General features: G+C 32.1%; 1 protein-coding gene across 8 annotated transcripts in view; it reads left to right on the top strand.

Annotated features, from left to right (window-relative positions):
- Positions 1–14,472, top strand: part of LOC127725225 (intermembrane lipid transfer protein VPS13C-like) — a 144,021-nt gene that overhangs the window by 51,360 nt on the left and 78,189 nt on the right. For 7 of the 8 annotated variants that reach the window (XM_052232084.1, XM_052232083.1, XM_052232082.1 and 4 more), the window contains exons 26-33: positions 521–578; positions 1,368–1,636; positions 2,571–2,606; positions 6,694–6,767; positions 10,471–10,613; positions 10,991–11,145; positions 11,723–11,833; positions 13,971–14,074. In XM_052232084.1, coding sequence (XP_052088044.1) covers positions 521–578; positions 1,368–1,636; positions 2,571–2,606; positions 6,694–6,767; positions 10,471–10,613; positions 10,991–11,145; positions 11,723–11,833; positions 13,971–14,074 — 950 coding nt within the window. The remainder of the gene's footprint in view (positions 1–520; positions 579–1,367; positions 1,637–2,570; positions 2,607–6,693; positions 6,768–10,470; positions 10,614–10,990; positions 11,146–11,722; positions 11,834–13,970; positions 14,075–14,472) is intronic. The other variant, XM_052232080.1, reaches the window with a different exon arrangement.

Raw genomic sequence — 14,472 nt, 5'->3', positions numbered from 1 at the left:
AAAGCAAGAAAATATGATCCATAATCAAATTATGAGCAATGATGAACTGAGATCAAACGACCCACACATTGATTAAATAAAAATAATCAACAGGTCAGGAAAGGGATAAATTGAGTAAGAATTAGAGAAAGTAAAGTATAAGCTGCTCAATAGAATTTGGAGCTTTTTAGCTCATTCATTGTGCTCACTGCCAAAAAAGTTCACATTATGGCCCACTGCTGAAATTTTTCAATATCAATGTGCAGAAAACTGTATAATATATGCTGACTGTATGAGACCCTTTTGTTTCGTTATTGCCCAATTTCTGCAATAGTCATGTTCGCTCTGATGTTAAATCCCATGTCATGATCCTTGTTTAGAATATGTCACACATTCTTTGCATGTTTAAACCTTAAAACTATACATAAAATTTGCTTGATAGATTATGAATAGATTCGAATGTTATGTTTTTAGAACATCCAAAACAAATTAGCTTATAAAAGGAGGACAATCACATTAATAGATAATTTTGTACTTTCAGATGAGAATTTTTTCTCTGCCTCTGATGATTCTGAAGATGAGTATGATAAATGGAACAGGTATGTTATGATATTCTTACATTCTTTAGCTGTAATGCCACCAAATCATAGTACGTCACATCCGGTTGCATATGAAAATAGGTCGAAAAAAAATATTCCCTTGAATTTGACAGTTGTAGGTAATTGATCCTACATTTCATTGCAGTAAAGCATTTATGGGTCATAAACATATATCTTGGGTATTTCAAAGCACCATTATTTTTTTATTTGGGGTTTCTATAGAATATTTTGGAAAATTGAGATTACATGGTTACTAAAGCTTATACACAGGTTAAAAAAGGGGGGAAATTTGATTGGTTAACTTCCAGTGATGGTTATTTTCTTATATGCAATGAAATGTTATGTGAATTTTTTTCTATAGTACTGGACTGGATAAAACTTTACTCATGCCAAGTATTTCTTTATTTGAAACAAAGATAAATTCTGCACATAGGGGAAAATCAATGGTGGTATTACACCAGAAGGACATTATCATTGTATAACATACTATGCCAAAGAGTGATCTAAGTTTTAAAAAAAGGACACTTAAACATGCAACCCTTGAATGAAAAAGACAATTTGTATTCAGATGTCACAAAGTACATGCATTACCCAACAAGGAATATTTAAGATTCGTTACCTTTCAGGTTTCTGTGTGTAAGGTGTGCAGATTATCACCCAACAACTAGATAGATTGTATATTTATGATTTGTTTATCTTTCAGGTTTCTGTCTGTACGCTCTGTTGAGGATTATCTGTCAGACAACAACAGAATGAGGATGTATATTTATGACGGACTTTATTTTTCAGGTTTCTGTCTGTACGGTCTGTTGAAGATTATCTATCAGACAACAACAGAATGAGGATGTATATTCGTATACAGATCGTAGAACTTGTGATACAGTTATCATTACAACAAGAGAAACAAAGAAAGGAATACCTGATGTTTAGATTGGATCCTGTTATTGTTGACATGGCCAGTACAATGTACCTAGATAAGAATGGGAAACCAGTAGACTGTGGATACGCTATGTATGCTAGTGTTGGTGCATTCAAGATGGCTGACAAATTACATCAAAGTATGTTCTTATTACCATTATAGGAAATATAAATAAGAAATTGAATTTAAAATTTAGATAAACTCTAGTATCTTGACTTCTATGTTTGTATAGATGTACAAAATTAATGTACCTTTTTTTTTAAGTTAATGCAAGGTTCTAAGTAATATTTCATTTGGTTAAACAATGTTAAACAAACTATTCTTTAAATTAGACTTGTTCATTATTTTGAACTTAATGATAAAACATTTAACTTGTTAGTTATATGAAAAATTGTTTTTCAAATTGAATTTTGATAAACTAACTTTGCATTCATTTTTCAAATCCATTATTTACATAGGACCTTATGGAAAAGTACACTAAAATTTATCTTTTCTGAACTGAGTAAATCAAACTACATCAGACAGGTCCTTAATCATCCATTATTTTCCCTGAATGGTGACAGTTTTATATTTAGATTCATCAGAGTTCGAATAAATTACACTAAAAATCTACTTGAATAATCACATACCTATAATAGTTCACACAACTTTTGACTGGGTTACCTGGTTTAAAATTGTATTCAACATTGCGTTCTTCTTCTTTAGAATCTTAACTTGCATTTTTGATATTTAGTTTGAGTCTTTATTGTTGTGCATAAACTACAGGTGGGCAGAATAGAATTCTCTGTGCGTCTAGTTCATGGTAAAAATCGAGGGAATTTTAAGGTAAATCTGTGTTGACCAATATTACACTTAAGAAATCACCATCAAGTTTGTAACTACTCAAAAATATCAAGTATCTTTATAGTTTTTTTGTAAATCTTAGATGTGATCTTATTCTTTAATAGTAAAATGAAAGTAATATTTTATAAATTACTAAATTACTAAAAATTACTAATGACACAATAATGTCAGCTATCAAACAAATAATCAATGTACAAACATATAATGCTTGTTTATTATAATATAATTAGGAATAGTTGTTATAATGAAAGATTCTGTGGAGACTAGTAAGTAGACTGTTGGGACATTTTTGGGTTTGTTACATCTAACCTTTGTCACAGACACTTTAGAGGAGAAGTATGATAAAGCCACTGTTTTGGGTCCTTGATTTTGAAAATAAAAAAAGTATTAGAAATCTACCAAAAGACATTAATCTAGCAGATATCAGTGTTTTTTTTTGAATTTTGTTTCACATATTTGCATTCAGGATTCAAACTTCTTGCATATATTGCAAAACTGCAAAAAATAACCCCATTTTGAGATCTTGTCATTAATATTTAGGTATGAGCCAAAGCTTTTCCCAAAAAGAGATTTCACAACAAAATGTGTTATTCGAAGATGTTAATGTGTTGAAATATCTTTTTGAATATGACCTTGGCTCATATCTATTTTATCCAAAACTATGATTAAAATGGCCATTTTTGATCAGATATGTCAATTCGACATGTTCATAGCATTATAGCGACATCTCAAATGATCTTTCTGTACTAAAGTGTCTGGATTATATGAACTTACTCATTTATCAATAAAATTAACATAATTTTGAAAGGCATGACTATTTTTACCAGTTTTGCAGTAAGTAACAAGGGTCAACAAATGGGTCTTATCATACTTCTGAGGGTACATTACATCGATGGTGGGGAAACTTTCAAAATTGTTAGTGGTTCTTGAGAAAGAAACCACTCATTCGTTTGATGTGTTTGATCTTTTGATTTTGCCATGTGATAAGGGACTTTCTGTTTTGAATTTTCCTTGGAGTTTGGAAGTTTTGATATTTTACTTTTTTCATAGCATGATAACCTTGTAATTGTTCCAGACCATATGAGTATTTGGACCATGACCATATGCGTTTATTTGTATGGTCTGACCATATGAGTATTATACTCGTTTGGTTATTAACGAGCCGGACCATATAGGAATTTTTCGAACAATTATAACTTCCTTTGCAGGAACTTTTTTTCTGTTTTCTTAGTGTTTAAATTATGATTTCAGAAACAAATTTCTTCTTATCTCTGCTTATTTTCATATATTTGATGTGTTCTTGCTCATATTCATAGGATCGTACTGTCATTGTAAGATGGTATGAATTGGAGAAAGAATACACGAACAAATTAACTAAAAACATTTCATAAGAAACATTCAAGTAATTATGATGTACTAAAATCAAATTTAAACACCAAAATAAATTTTAAAAAAGAAAAGAAAGAGGATTCAAAGGAGGCAATTGACTTATTGTTTAACAATTCATTTAGATATTTCTAGAAGTAATTTTCCAAATTCGACATATTGCGTTTTGTTAGGACAAATCGATAATGGCCATGTAAAAATTATTTTAGTATAATTCTAACTTGTAAGTAATATTCACTTTATTAGATTAATTATGTAGCAATGATTACCATGTGATTGAACAAGTCAAAATTTCATTTTTGAAACTCTTAATTTGTGTGACACCTTTTCAGCGTTCATCATATTAATTAGCTGGACCATATGTGTATGATCGGATCATATATGTATATACACAGATGGTCCAGAACATCATTACTAAAAGTGTATCGAACTAACTACTTTCACTCATAAGTTTAGTGCTTGAAATAATACTTATAAACCAACTTTTTCTTTTAATTATGCTCTAGTACTATTCATGCCCCTGTATGATAATACAATATAAATGCTATTGTTCAATTAATAATTGTTATCTGTAGACATATATTCTTGCAACTGATCAGTGTAACAAAAGCAATTTAAGAAAAAATGATGGGTTCAAATAAAATTTGCTTAAATGAGATTAAATATGTCATGCCAAAAGTTGTTTTTGGCATTATGTATTTTCCTTTATTGTTAATAGCCCATACCACATGATGATAATGCAGAATTAGACTTATTTCAGGTTTATGGTAAACTGTACTCAGTCATATGTTTGGAACGTGGACAAATTCTTCCTTTATTTGAAAGCACCTAAATCGTATTGATCAGTTGAAAGAAAATATGTGTATGATAATTATGCTTGTCTTACTAGTTTTACACTAATTTTATTGACTGAAAAAGTGTTTGGTGAAAATGCTATTTCATGTACTATTACAAATAAGAAATTTTACAAATTATATATACACATCTAATATTTGGATTTCGAAGTTTTTTTTATTTAGAACTTATACATGAATATGTAATATACAAATACATGTATATTGCAATAGTAGTAAATATATGATTTTTTTTATTTATTTAGATATTTAAATGTAATTAAGTAAACTTGAATTTATGCTTGTGTATACTGCATATCTTTTTGTAAAATACTAATAAAATTATTCATAATTATGATAGTTCCCTCACAAAATAAACTTTCAATCCCCGGTGATGGATATTAGAATAGCTGGAATAATATGCTTTTCCATTCAAAAGATATTTCTTTAAGAGGAGGATGTTATATACCATATGTCCTTCACTGTTTAATTTAAGAACAAATCTTAATTATTTTCAGAAATTTTTTTTTAATTCCGTCATTGTTTATTTATTTTGACGAAACTAAACTATCAGTACAAACACAGGTTACTGTCAGTTTACACATGTTTTGCAATGTTTACCATTTAATATATACTTTACTAAATGTGTTGTTTTTGTCGAGCCTGCGACTTTTGTCGCAGAAAGCTCGACATAGGGATAGTGATCCGGCGGCAGCTACGGCGGCGGCGTTAGCTAACTTCTGAAAAGCTTTATATTTTAGAAGGTGGAAGATCTGGATGCTTCATACTTTGTATATGGATGCCTCATGTTACGAGGTTTCCGTCAGTCACATGTCCAATGTCCTTGACCTCATTTGCATGGTTCAGTGACTACTTGAAAAAAAAGTTAAGATTTTTTGTAATGTTAAATTCTTTCTTATTATAAGTAATAGGATAACTATATTTGGTATGTGCGTACCTTGCAAGGTCCTCATGCCGTCAGACAGTTTTCACTTGACCTCAACCTCATTTTATGGATCGGTGAACAAGGTTAAGTTTTGGTGGTCAAGTCCATATCTCAGATACTAAAAGCAATAGGTCTAGTATATTCGGTGTATGGAAGGACTGTAAGGTGTACATGTCCAACTGGCAGGTGTCATCTGACCTTGACCTCATTTTCATGGTTCAGTGGTTAAAGTTAAGTTTTTGTGTTTTCGTCTGTTTTTCTTATACTGTATGCAATAGGTCTACTATATTTGGTGTATGGAATGATTGTAAGGTGTACATGTCTAGCTGGCAGGTGTCATCTGACCGTGACCTCATTTTCTTGGTTCAGTGGTCAAAGTTAAGTTTTGAGTTTTGGTCTGTTTTTTCTAATACTATATGTAATAGTTCAACTATATTTGGTGTATGGAAATATTTTATGATCTATATGTCAGTCACGCAGGTTTTATTTGACCTTGACCTCATTTTAAAGGTTCATTGCTCAGTGTTAAGTTTTTGTGTTTTGGTCTGTTTTTCTTATACTGTATGCAATATGTCTACTATATTTGGTGTATGGAATGATTGTAAGGTGTACATGTCTAGCTGGCAGGTGTCATCTGACCTTGACCTCATTTTCATGGATCAGTGGTAAAAAAAAAAGTTAAGTTTTTGAGTTTTTGTCTTTTTTTCTAATACTATATGCAATAGTTCAACTATATTTGGTGTATGGAAATATTTTATGATCTATATGTCAGTCAGGCAGATTTTATTTGACCTTGACCTCATTTTCAAGATTCATTGCTTAGTGTTAAGTTTTTGTGTTTTGGTCTGTTTTTCTTAAACTATAAACAATAGGTCAACTATATTTGTTGTATGGAAGAATTGTTAGCTGTACATGCCTGCCTAGCATGATTCATCTGACCTTGACCTCATTTTCATGGTTCATTGGTCAATGTTTAGTTTACTTGGTTAGTGTTAAGTTTATGTGACAGTTGTAATAAAGCTTTATATTTAGGACTATCAACATAATATAAATGATTAGTAAAGAAGGCGAGACATTTCAGCGTGTGCACTCTTGTTGCTGTTTGTTTGCATGTTCAGTCATTGTTTAGTTAGGATTGGAATACATTTCTGTTAATTAATGCTTTTTGTCATGTGATCTGCTTTGTAGGAGCCTCAGGTGCTTACTTAGAATTACTGAGAACAGAATCCGATAAAAAACTGATCACCTTTAGTTATAGACAGGTAATATTAAATATGGACAGAATCTGATAAATAAACTGATCACCTTTAGTTATAGACAGGTAATATTAACTATGGACAGAATCAGATAAAAAACTAATCACCTTTAGTTATATAGACAGGTAATATTAACTATGGACAGAATCAGATAAAAAACTAATCACCTTTAGTTATATAGACAGGTAATATTAACTATGGACAGAATCAGATAAAAAAAACTAATCACCTTTGCTTAGGTCAGTTTAAAGGGAATCACCAATGATAAGTTGGTTGGTATTTTGTAAACAGTTACATTCGTATTGGCATTTCTCATTTTTACAGAGGTTATTCGGCCATGCACCTTCAGTCATGGTTCATTGACTTTATTCATTTTTTATATGACCGATTTTTTGCGGTGGTATATTGGTATGACGTTGGCGTCGTCATCGTCGTCGTCGTCGTCAAAAGACACATTGGTTTTCGCACTTTAACTTTAGTTTAAGTGAATGGATCTCTATGAAATTTTACCATAAGATTCAATACCACAAAAGGAAAGGTTGGGATTGATTTTGGGGGTTATGGTACCAACAGTTAAGGAATTTGGGGACAAAAAGGGGCCAAAAATAAGCGTTTTTGCAACTTCCAGACATACATGTGTGTTAGTGTATGGATCTCTCTGACATTGTACCACAAGGTTCCATATCACACAGGGAATGCTGGGATTGATTTTGGGGGTAATTGCCTCAAAATATTAGGAATTAGGGGCAAAAAACAAGCATTTTTCTAGTTTCATGACAATAACTTGTGTGTAAGTGTATGGATCTTTCTGAAATTGTACTACAAGGTTCCATATCACAAAGGGAAAGCTGGAATTGAGTTTGGGGGTAATTGCCCAAAACATTTAGGAATAAGGGGCCAATAAGGGGCCAAAAATAAGTATTTTTCTAGTTTCCAGATAATAACTTGTGTTCAAGTGTATAGATCTCTCTGAAATTGTACTGCAAGGTACCATACCACAAAGGGAAGGCTGGGATTGATTTTGGGGGTAATTGCTTCAGAATTTTAGTAATTAGGGGCCAAAAAAGGGGCAAAAAATAAGCATTTTTCTAGTTTCATGACAATAACTTGTGTGTAAGTGTATGGATCTTTATGAAATTGTACTACAAGGTTCCATATTACAAAGGGAAAGCTGGGTTTGAGTTTGGGGGTAATTGCCCTAAACGTTTAGGAATTTGGGGCCAAAAAACAAGCATTTTTCTAGTTTCCAGACAATAACTCGTGTTCAAGTGTATGGATCTCTCTGAAATTGTACTGCAAGGTACCTTACCACAGAGGGAAGGCTGGGATTGATTTTGGGGGTAATTGCTTCAAAATTTTAGGAATTAAGGGCCAAAAAAGGGGCAAAAAACAAGCATTTTTCTAGTTTCAGGACAATAACTTGTGTGTAAGTGTATGGATCTTTATGAAATTGTACTACAAGGTTCCATATCACAAAGGGAAAGCTGGGTTTGAGTTTGGGGGTAATTGCTCTAAACGTGTAGGAATTTGGGGCCAAAAAACAAGCATTTTTCTAGTTTCCAGACAATAACTTGTGTTCAAGTGTATGGATCTCTCTGAAATTGTACTGCAGGTACCTTACCTCAAAGGGAAGGCTGGGATTGAGTTTGGGGGTGATGAATCATAAGGGGGTTCAAAAAATTTGGGGGGGGATTTTTTTTTCTTTTTTTCCTTTTTTTTTCATTAAAATTTTCCATTTTAAATTGGTTATTTCTGATTTATATATGTAACACTCAGAAACGTGTCCTTCCCCCCAAACGTGTCCGATTCCCCCAAACGTGTCCACATGACGTCACTGAACTGCAAAACATGTATAGTTGTAAAAGGGCGCCAGAGTGTGTCAATTGTATAAACGCCCAAACGTGTCAAATCCCCTAAACGTGTCCATATCAAGCTTTTTTTCTTTTTTCTTTTACTGGAACTATCATTCGTGTCCATATTATAAATACGTAGGTTATTTGGTTATTGCTTTTTCATTAACGTATACTCATTTTACTATTTCATAAAAAGATAGAAATAAATTACTTTCAAGGTCTTTTTAAACCGGCAGTATAACCAGGGTAAAAGTTGGGGCTATGTTGGATGTAAATGTAAGCAGCCATGCTCAGTTAAATTGTAGATATTAAATCAAATACCTCATGTAGGGAGAATGTCCCATTGTTTGCGCATTAAAACCTTTGTAGCATTTCACTCTTTCATGGTGCCATCATTTGTATTTTGGAAGGCAACACTGATTTTTTTTTAAATTTCCGCAACTTTTATTTAAAACGGACTCTATAACATAACGGAGATTGAAGTAGTTTCTTACTGAAGTCATACAAAAATCGGTCTTTACTCGCTCTTAAATATTTTAGATTAAAATCCCAACTAGTGTTAATCCCGAATTACCGTAAAAATTTAGGCTCAATCCTTAATTCCCGGAATGATAATAGAATCTATCTACAGTATTTATTGTTAACATGATGTCGTTCAAATAATGCATAAAATATTTGGCACTGGACGTTATGTTTAGTTCGTGTGTCTTTAGTGTTGCTCGAAACATAAAAATTATTAAAAAACCTGATAACCAGTTTATGATTTGAAGAGCTTTTAAAATATCAGAACTGTTGAAAAAAAGGAAGTCAATTCTGCTGAAAGCCCGCCGTGCAATATTCGGATTAATATAAATAGTATCATCGGAGTTTATTAGTACAAAATAATTTACATTGTAAACGACTAATTCAACTGTACTAGAATTATTTGTATGTTCGCTCTAAATGAGCATGAAATAATTGCAACTGGACAATAAGCAATTTCAGTCAAAAATTAATTCATATGTTACAGATTAAATTTACAATTATGCTAATCATTAATAACCGGCATTGTACAAACTAATGATAATAAATGATCACTTCATCAACTGTGTCCCCCATCATAGAATTTAAGACATACATGTATTAGCGCTGAAAGACGTGAGACATTCTGGCGTTTAATAGTGGACACGTTTTGGCGAATAACAATTATCGGACACGTTTGGGGGTTATGAAATCGGACACGTTTGGGCAATATTGAATATTACGGACACGTTTGGGGAGAATGGACACGTTTGGGGGAATCGGACACGTTTGGGGGGATGGACACGTTTGGGAGTGTTACATATATAAAAGCAAATAATAATGATATGGTTTGAATAGGTAATTAAAAAAATTTTAAGTTCTTAGACCACATTCATTCTGTGTCAGAAACCTGTGCTGTGTCAAATATTTAATCACAATCTAAATTCAGTGCTGTATCAAGCTTGAATGTTGTGTCCATACTTGCCCCAACTGTTCAGGGTTCGACCTCTGCGGTCGTATCAAGCTGCGCCCAGCGGAGCATTTTGTCATAGTTTAAATGTTAAAGTATTGCTATTTTATTTTCAACATTTACATTATACATCTACTATCAAATTTACATCAAAATTACATATAGCCTTATCTCTGTGTCAGCAGTTTATTTGAAAGTTTAGTATAAATAAATGTCTATTGTTAAATACTTACCCAGTAACTTTTATGTATTTTTGTCATTTGGTTGCTGTCTCATTGACGTTTACCCTATACCTCTTTTTAATCAAACACAATATCATTGAATGCTGTGTTTACTTTTAAAAATTGCATTTGTTATATTTATTTGCTGATTATATATTTTGTAGGTGTTACCAAAGTGCCCTGATTTTGGAAAAGTTTACAATTACATAGAGAATGCAGCAAGCTTCACATGCCATAATGTGTCAGTTATATTTGATCAGACCGTCATGGGTTCACTCAAGAAATTTGCTGACAGCATGCAAGAAAGGTACACAGATATATTTTATTACTCTCAATTTCAGAGATGTTTAGTATTTTTTTTAACAATGGTTTAGTCCAATAAAATGCCGTTTATTGACGTAATGGTGCTGTAAAAAAATATTATGAGACATTGTTCTGGCTCCAAGCAGACCAGTGTTTGCTCTTACTCCTTAGAATTACGTGCTTGGCAGAGAAGCAATTTTAAAGTATTTGGTTTGATCCTGACAGAGATTGATACCAAGACCTCCCGCACTAGAGGCAAGCATGCTACCATGATCATCTGTTAGGATTGTCTTTTTTTCGTCTACCACAATTTCATACAAGTTTCTTGGGAAGATATTTATGCTACTTACATGTTTTTATTTGTCATCCTGTGTTCAACAGATTTGCAAAACTTGAAGAAAAAGTGAACAGTGGTCCAAATCTGAGGATACTTGATGTAAATCGTCCTGCTCCTCCAACTCTACATCGACAAGAGAGTAGATTGTCTAACTACACAAACCAAGTTACGGGTATGCTTAAAGGAATGGCAGATGAAGGTATGAATGCTATTTATTAGTTGTTAAATCACATGATTTATTGACTGATTATATTGTGTTTTTTCATAAGAGAAGAATATGTATGCTCATGATTTTCTCCCCTTTATTTTTGCTGGAGTGCAAGGCACGTAGAATCCATCATTTCTTATCAGAAACTACAAGACATTTCTTGACAAAAATGTATTCCATAACACCATAAGGAGACAAAATTTTCTTTTTTCCTCACATTATTAAATAGAGCTTGAGTGTCCTGATTTTGTCAGAATAAAGTTGTTTTTACTAATTTAAATTCTGTTGTTTGATAATCACTTTTGAAGCAACTCATTGAAATGAAAATTATTAAATAATGGAAGCATTTATTGTGAGAGGTGATAAGAATAAAAGTTGTGGACACAGCCATCCTACAGCACAAATACTATTTATACAATGCTATTAAACTTGATAGTGTTTCAATCTTGTAAAATGTTACATTTACATAAAGTAATGAGTTTATTTAATTCTAACAAAGAATCTATTTGAATATCTTGATCTGCTATTTCTCTATGTGAGGTTTTGATTGTGTTTTACTGTTTTTCAGTGGACTCTAGTGACAAACCCACCATTAAATTACACCTCGTCACATGTATCAAAGATGTCAGTTTACAGCTGTGTAATATAGACAAACATTTCTCTCAGATGGAATTCAAAGGTAAAGCGATATTTACACACAAATATGTCATCCCACAGCTGTATAATATAGGCAAACATTTTTCTCAGATGGAATTCAAAGGTAAAGCGATATTTACACACAAATATGTCATCCCATAGCTGTATAATATAGGCAAACATTTTTATACGCCCGTTTACGGGACGTATTATGGTATACCTTTGTCCGTCTGTCCGTCCGTCTGTCCGTCGTCAACATGTCGGACATTAACTCAAAAATGCTTCAACCAATTTGCATAAAACTTTGGTGAATTGTTTATATCTATTGATGTGAGCTCCCTTTTGTTTTTTATAAAATTAAGATTTTACGTTTCCGAGTTATTGGGTTTTATTCATTAAAAAAAGGGGGATTTTCCAGTTTTCGGACAATAAGTCAAGAATGCTTTCACCAACTTGCAAGAAATTGTGGTGAATTGTTTATATTTATTGACATGAGCTCCCTTTCGATTTTTATAAATTTTAGATTTTACTTTTCCGAGTTACAGGGTTTTATTCATAAAAAGAGGGGGGATTTTCCAGTTTTTGGACAAAAACTCAAAAATGCTTTCAGCAATTCTTATGACACTTTGGTGAATTGTTTGTATGTATTGATGTAAGCTCCATTTAAAATTTCATAACTTTTACTTTTTACATTTCTGAGTTATGGGGTTTTATTCATTAAAAAAAGGCGTGATTTTCCAGTTTTCGGACAATAACTCAAAAAGGCTGTCACCAATTCTCATGAAACTTTGGTGAATTGTTTATATCTATTGATGTAAGCTCCCTTTTTATTTTCATAAATTTCTAATATGACATTGATTGAGAATTAATTGAACTTTATTTGTTTATAGTCTGACAACAGATTTACTAAGTATTGCACAACAGCTAGAAATCTTTAATTGAATATAAATTCATCAATTCATATAACCAATTTCAAGTTCTTTGACTACATTTATTCAGAAACCAATAAGATTTCAAATATTTAATTACAATCCAAATTCAGACATGAATCAAGCTTGAATATTGTGTCCATTTTTGCCCCAACTGTTCAGGGTTGGACCTCTGCGGGCGTATCTAGCTGCGCTCAGCGAAGCAGTTTATTCTCAGATGGAATTCAAAGGTAAAGCGATATTTACACAAGGATATGTCATTCCACAGCTGTGTAATATAGACAAACATTTCTCTCAGATGGATTTCAAAGGTAAAGCGATATTTACACCCATATTTCATTCCACAGCTGTATAATATAGATAAACATTTCTCTCAGATGGAATTCAAAGGTCGGAAGTTTTATATAGACGACTTTCATATTTGTGCATATTACTATGCATTTCCTATGTCACAACGCTTATGTTATTACATCACAGTAAGAACGGATTGTTCAGTTAGGTCATTTATATGGAGAATCCTCAGATCAACCCATATAACTCATTCATAAAAACAATTCGAGATTGGTGTTTTGTAATAACCTTACTTATGGAGTAGGCGGATTTCTGAAACTTCCTTGTCTGTCTATACAAACAGTAGGTGTCCATCACTTTCATCTACTAATCATCTAATTTAAGAAATGGTTTGGAGTTTGATATTATTATTGTGTAAACCATTTCACATATGCATTATGGCTATTTCCAGCTTAGTGTGAAAGAGTTTGAGAAACTAATAGAGTATCATTACCTTTAGCTCCAATTTTTTTTTTATATCTGTTACAGGAATCAATGTGATATACTGTAAATTATCTAATTTTCATGAATTTATTTTCTCAAGGATAGAAATTACCAGAATAAAAATTGTCTCGAATATGTACAACTTGGAGCTTCACTTATTTAAGTAAAACAAGAAAATAAGAAAACTGTGAAAAATAAATCGCTGTGAAGTCAGCTGAAAATGCCTAAGCCAGATATAAGCTGGTTAACAGTATTTAAGCATATAATTATTAGCTGAATTTATTTAAAAGTCAAATTAGTGAAGAGTTTTAATGCAATGTTCTTAAAGAGTAAAAGTAATGAGAAAACATATACTTATAAATATCGTATTGGCTTATATGTGAATATATATGTTGCATTTAATGGTTCCTGGTAATAATTTAGTCTCTTTCTATTATTTCTTGATGCTTACTGTACTATATATATATTCTGTTACAGGATTTGAAAGTCAGCTGATCATGAAACATAGGAAGATTGTATTTAACTGTAGACTGAAGGAGATGTCCATTAAAGATCTGACCAAGTATACACTCTATCCAAATGTATGTAAAATTATATCAAGAAGTCCATTTATCCAAATGTACGTAAAATTATATCATACGCTTTATCCAATTGTGTGTATGATTATAGCATACACTCTATCCAAATATGTGTATGATACTAAACCCCTAACGGGAAGGATTGTGCCTGATATTCATATGATGAAGACATAATCTTTCAATCAGTTTAATTGAAGTCTGGAGCTGGCATGTCAGTTAACTGCTAGTAGTCTGTTGTAATTTATGTATTATTGTCATTTTGTTTATTTTCTTTGGTTACATCTTCTGACATCAGACTCGGACTTCTCTTGAACTGAATTTTAATGTGCGTATTGTTATGCGTTTACTTTTCTACATTGGCTAGAGGTATAGGGGGAGGGTTGAGATCTCATAAACATGTT

This window comes from Mytilus californianus, unplaced genomic scaffold (genome assembly GCF_021869535.1).
Source record: "Mytilus californianus isolate M0D057914Y unplaced genomic scaffold, xbMytCali1.0.p SCAF_15, whole genome shotgun sequence".
In the NCBI taxonomy this organism is placed as follows: domain Eukaryota; kingdom Metazoa; phylum Mollusca; class Bivalvia; order Mytilida; family Mytilidae; genus Mytilus; species Mytilus californianus.
This window is presented reverse-complemented; position numbering and strand designations above follow the sequence as displayed.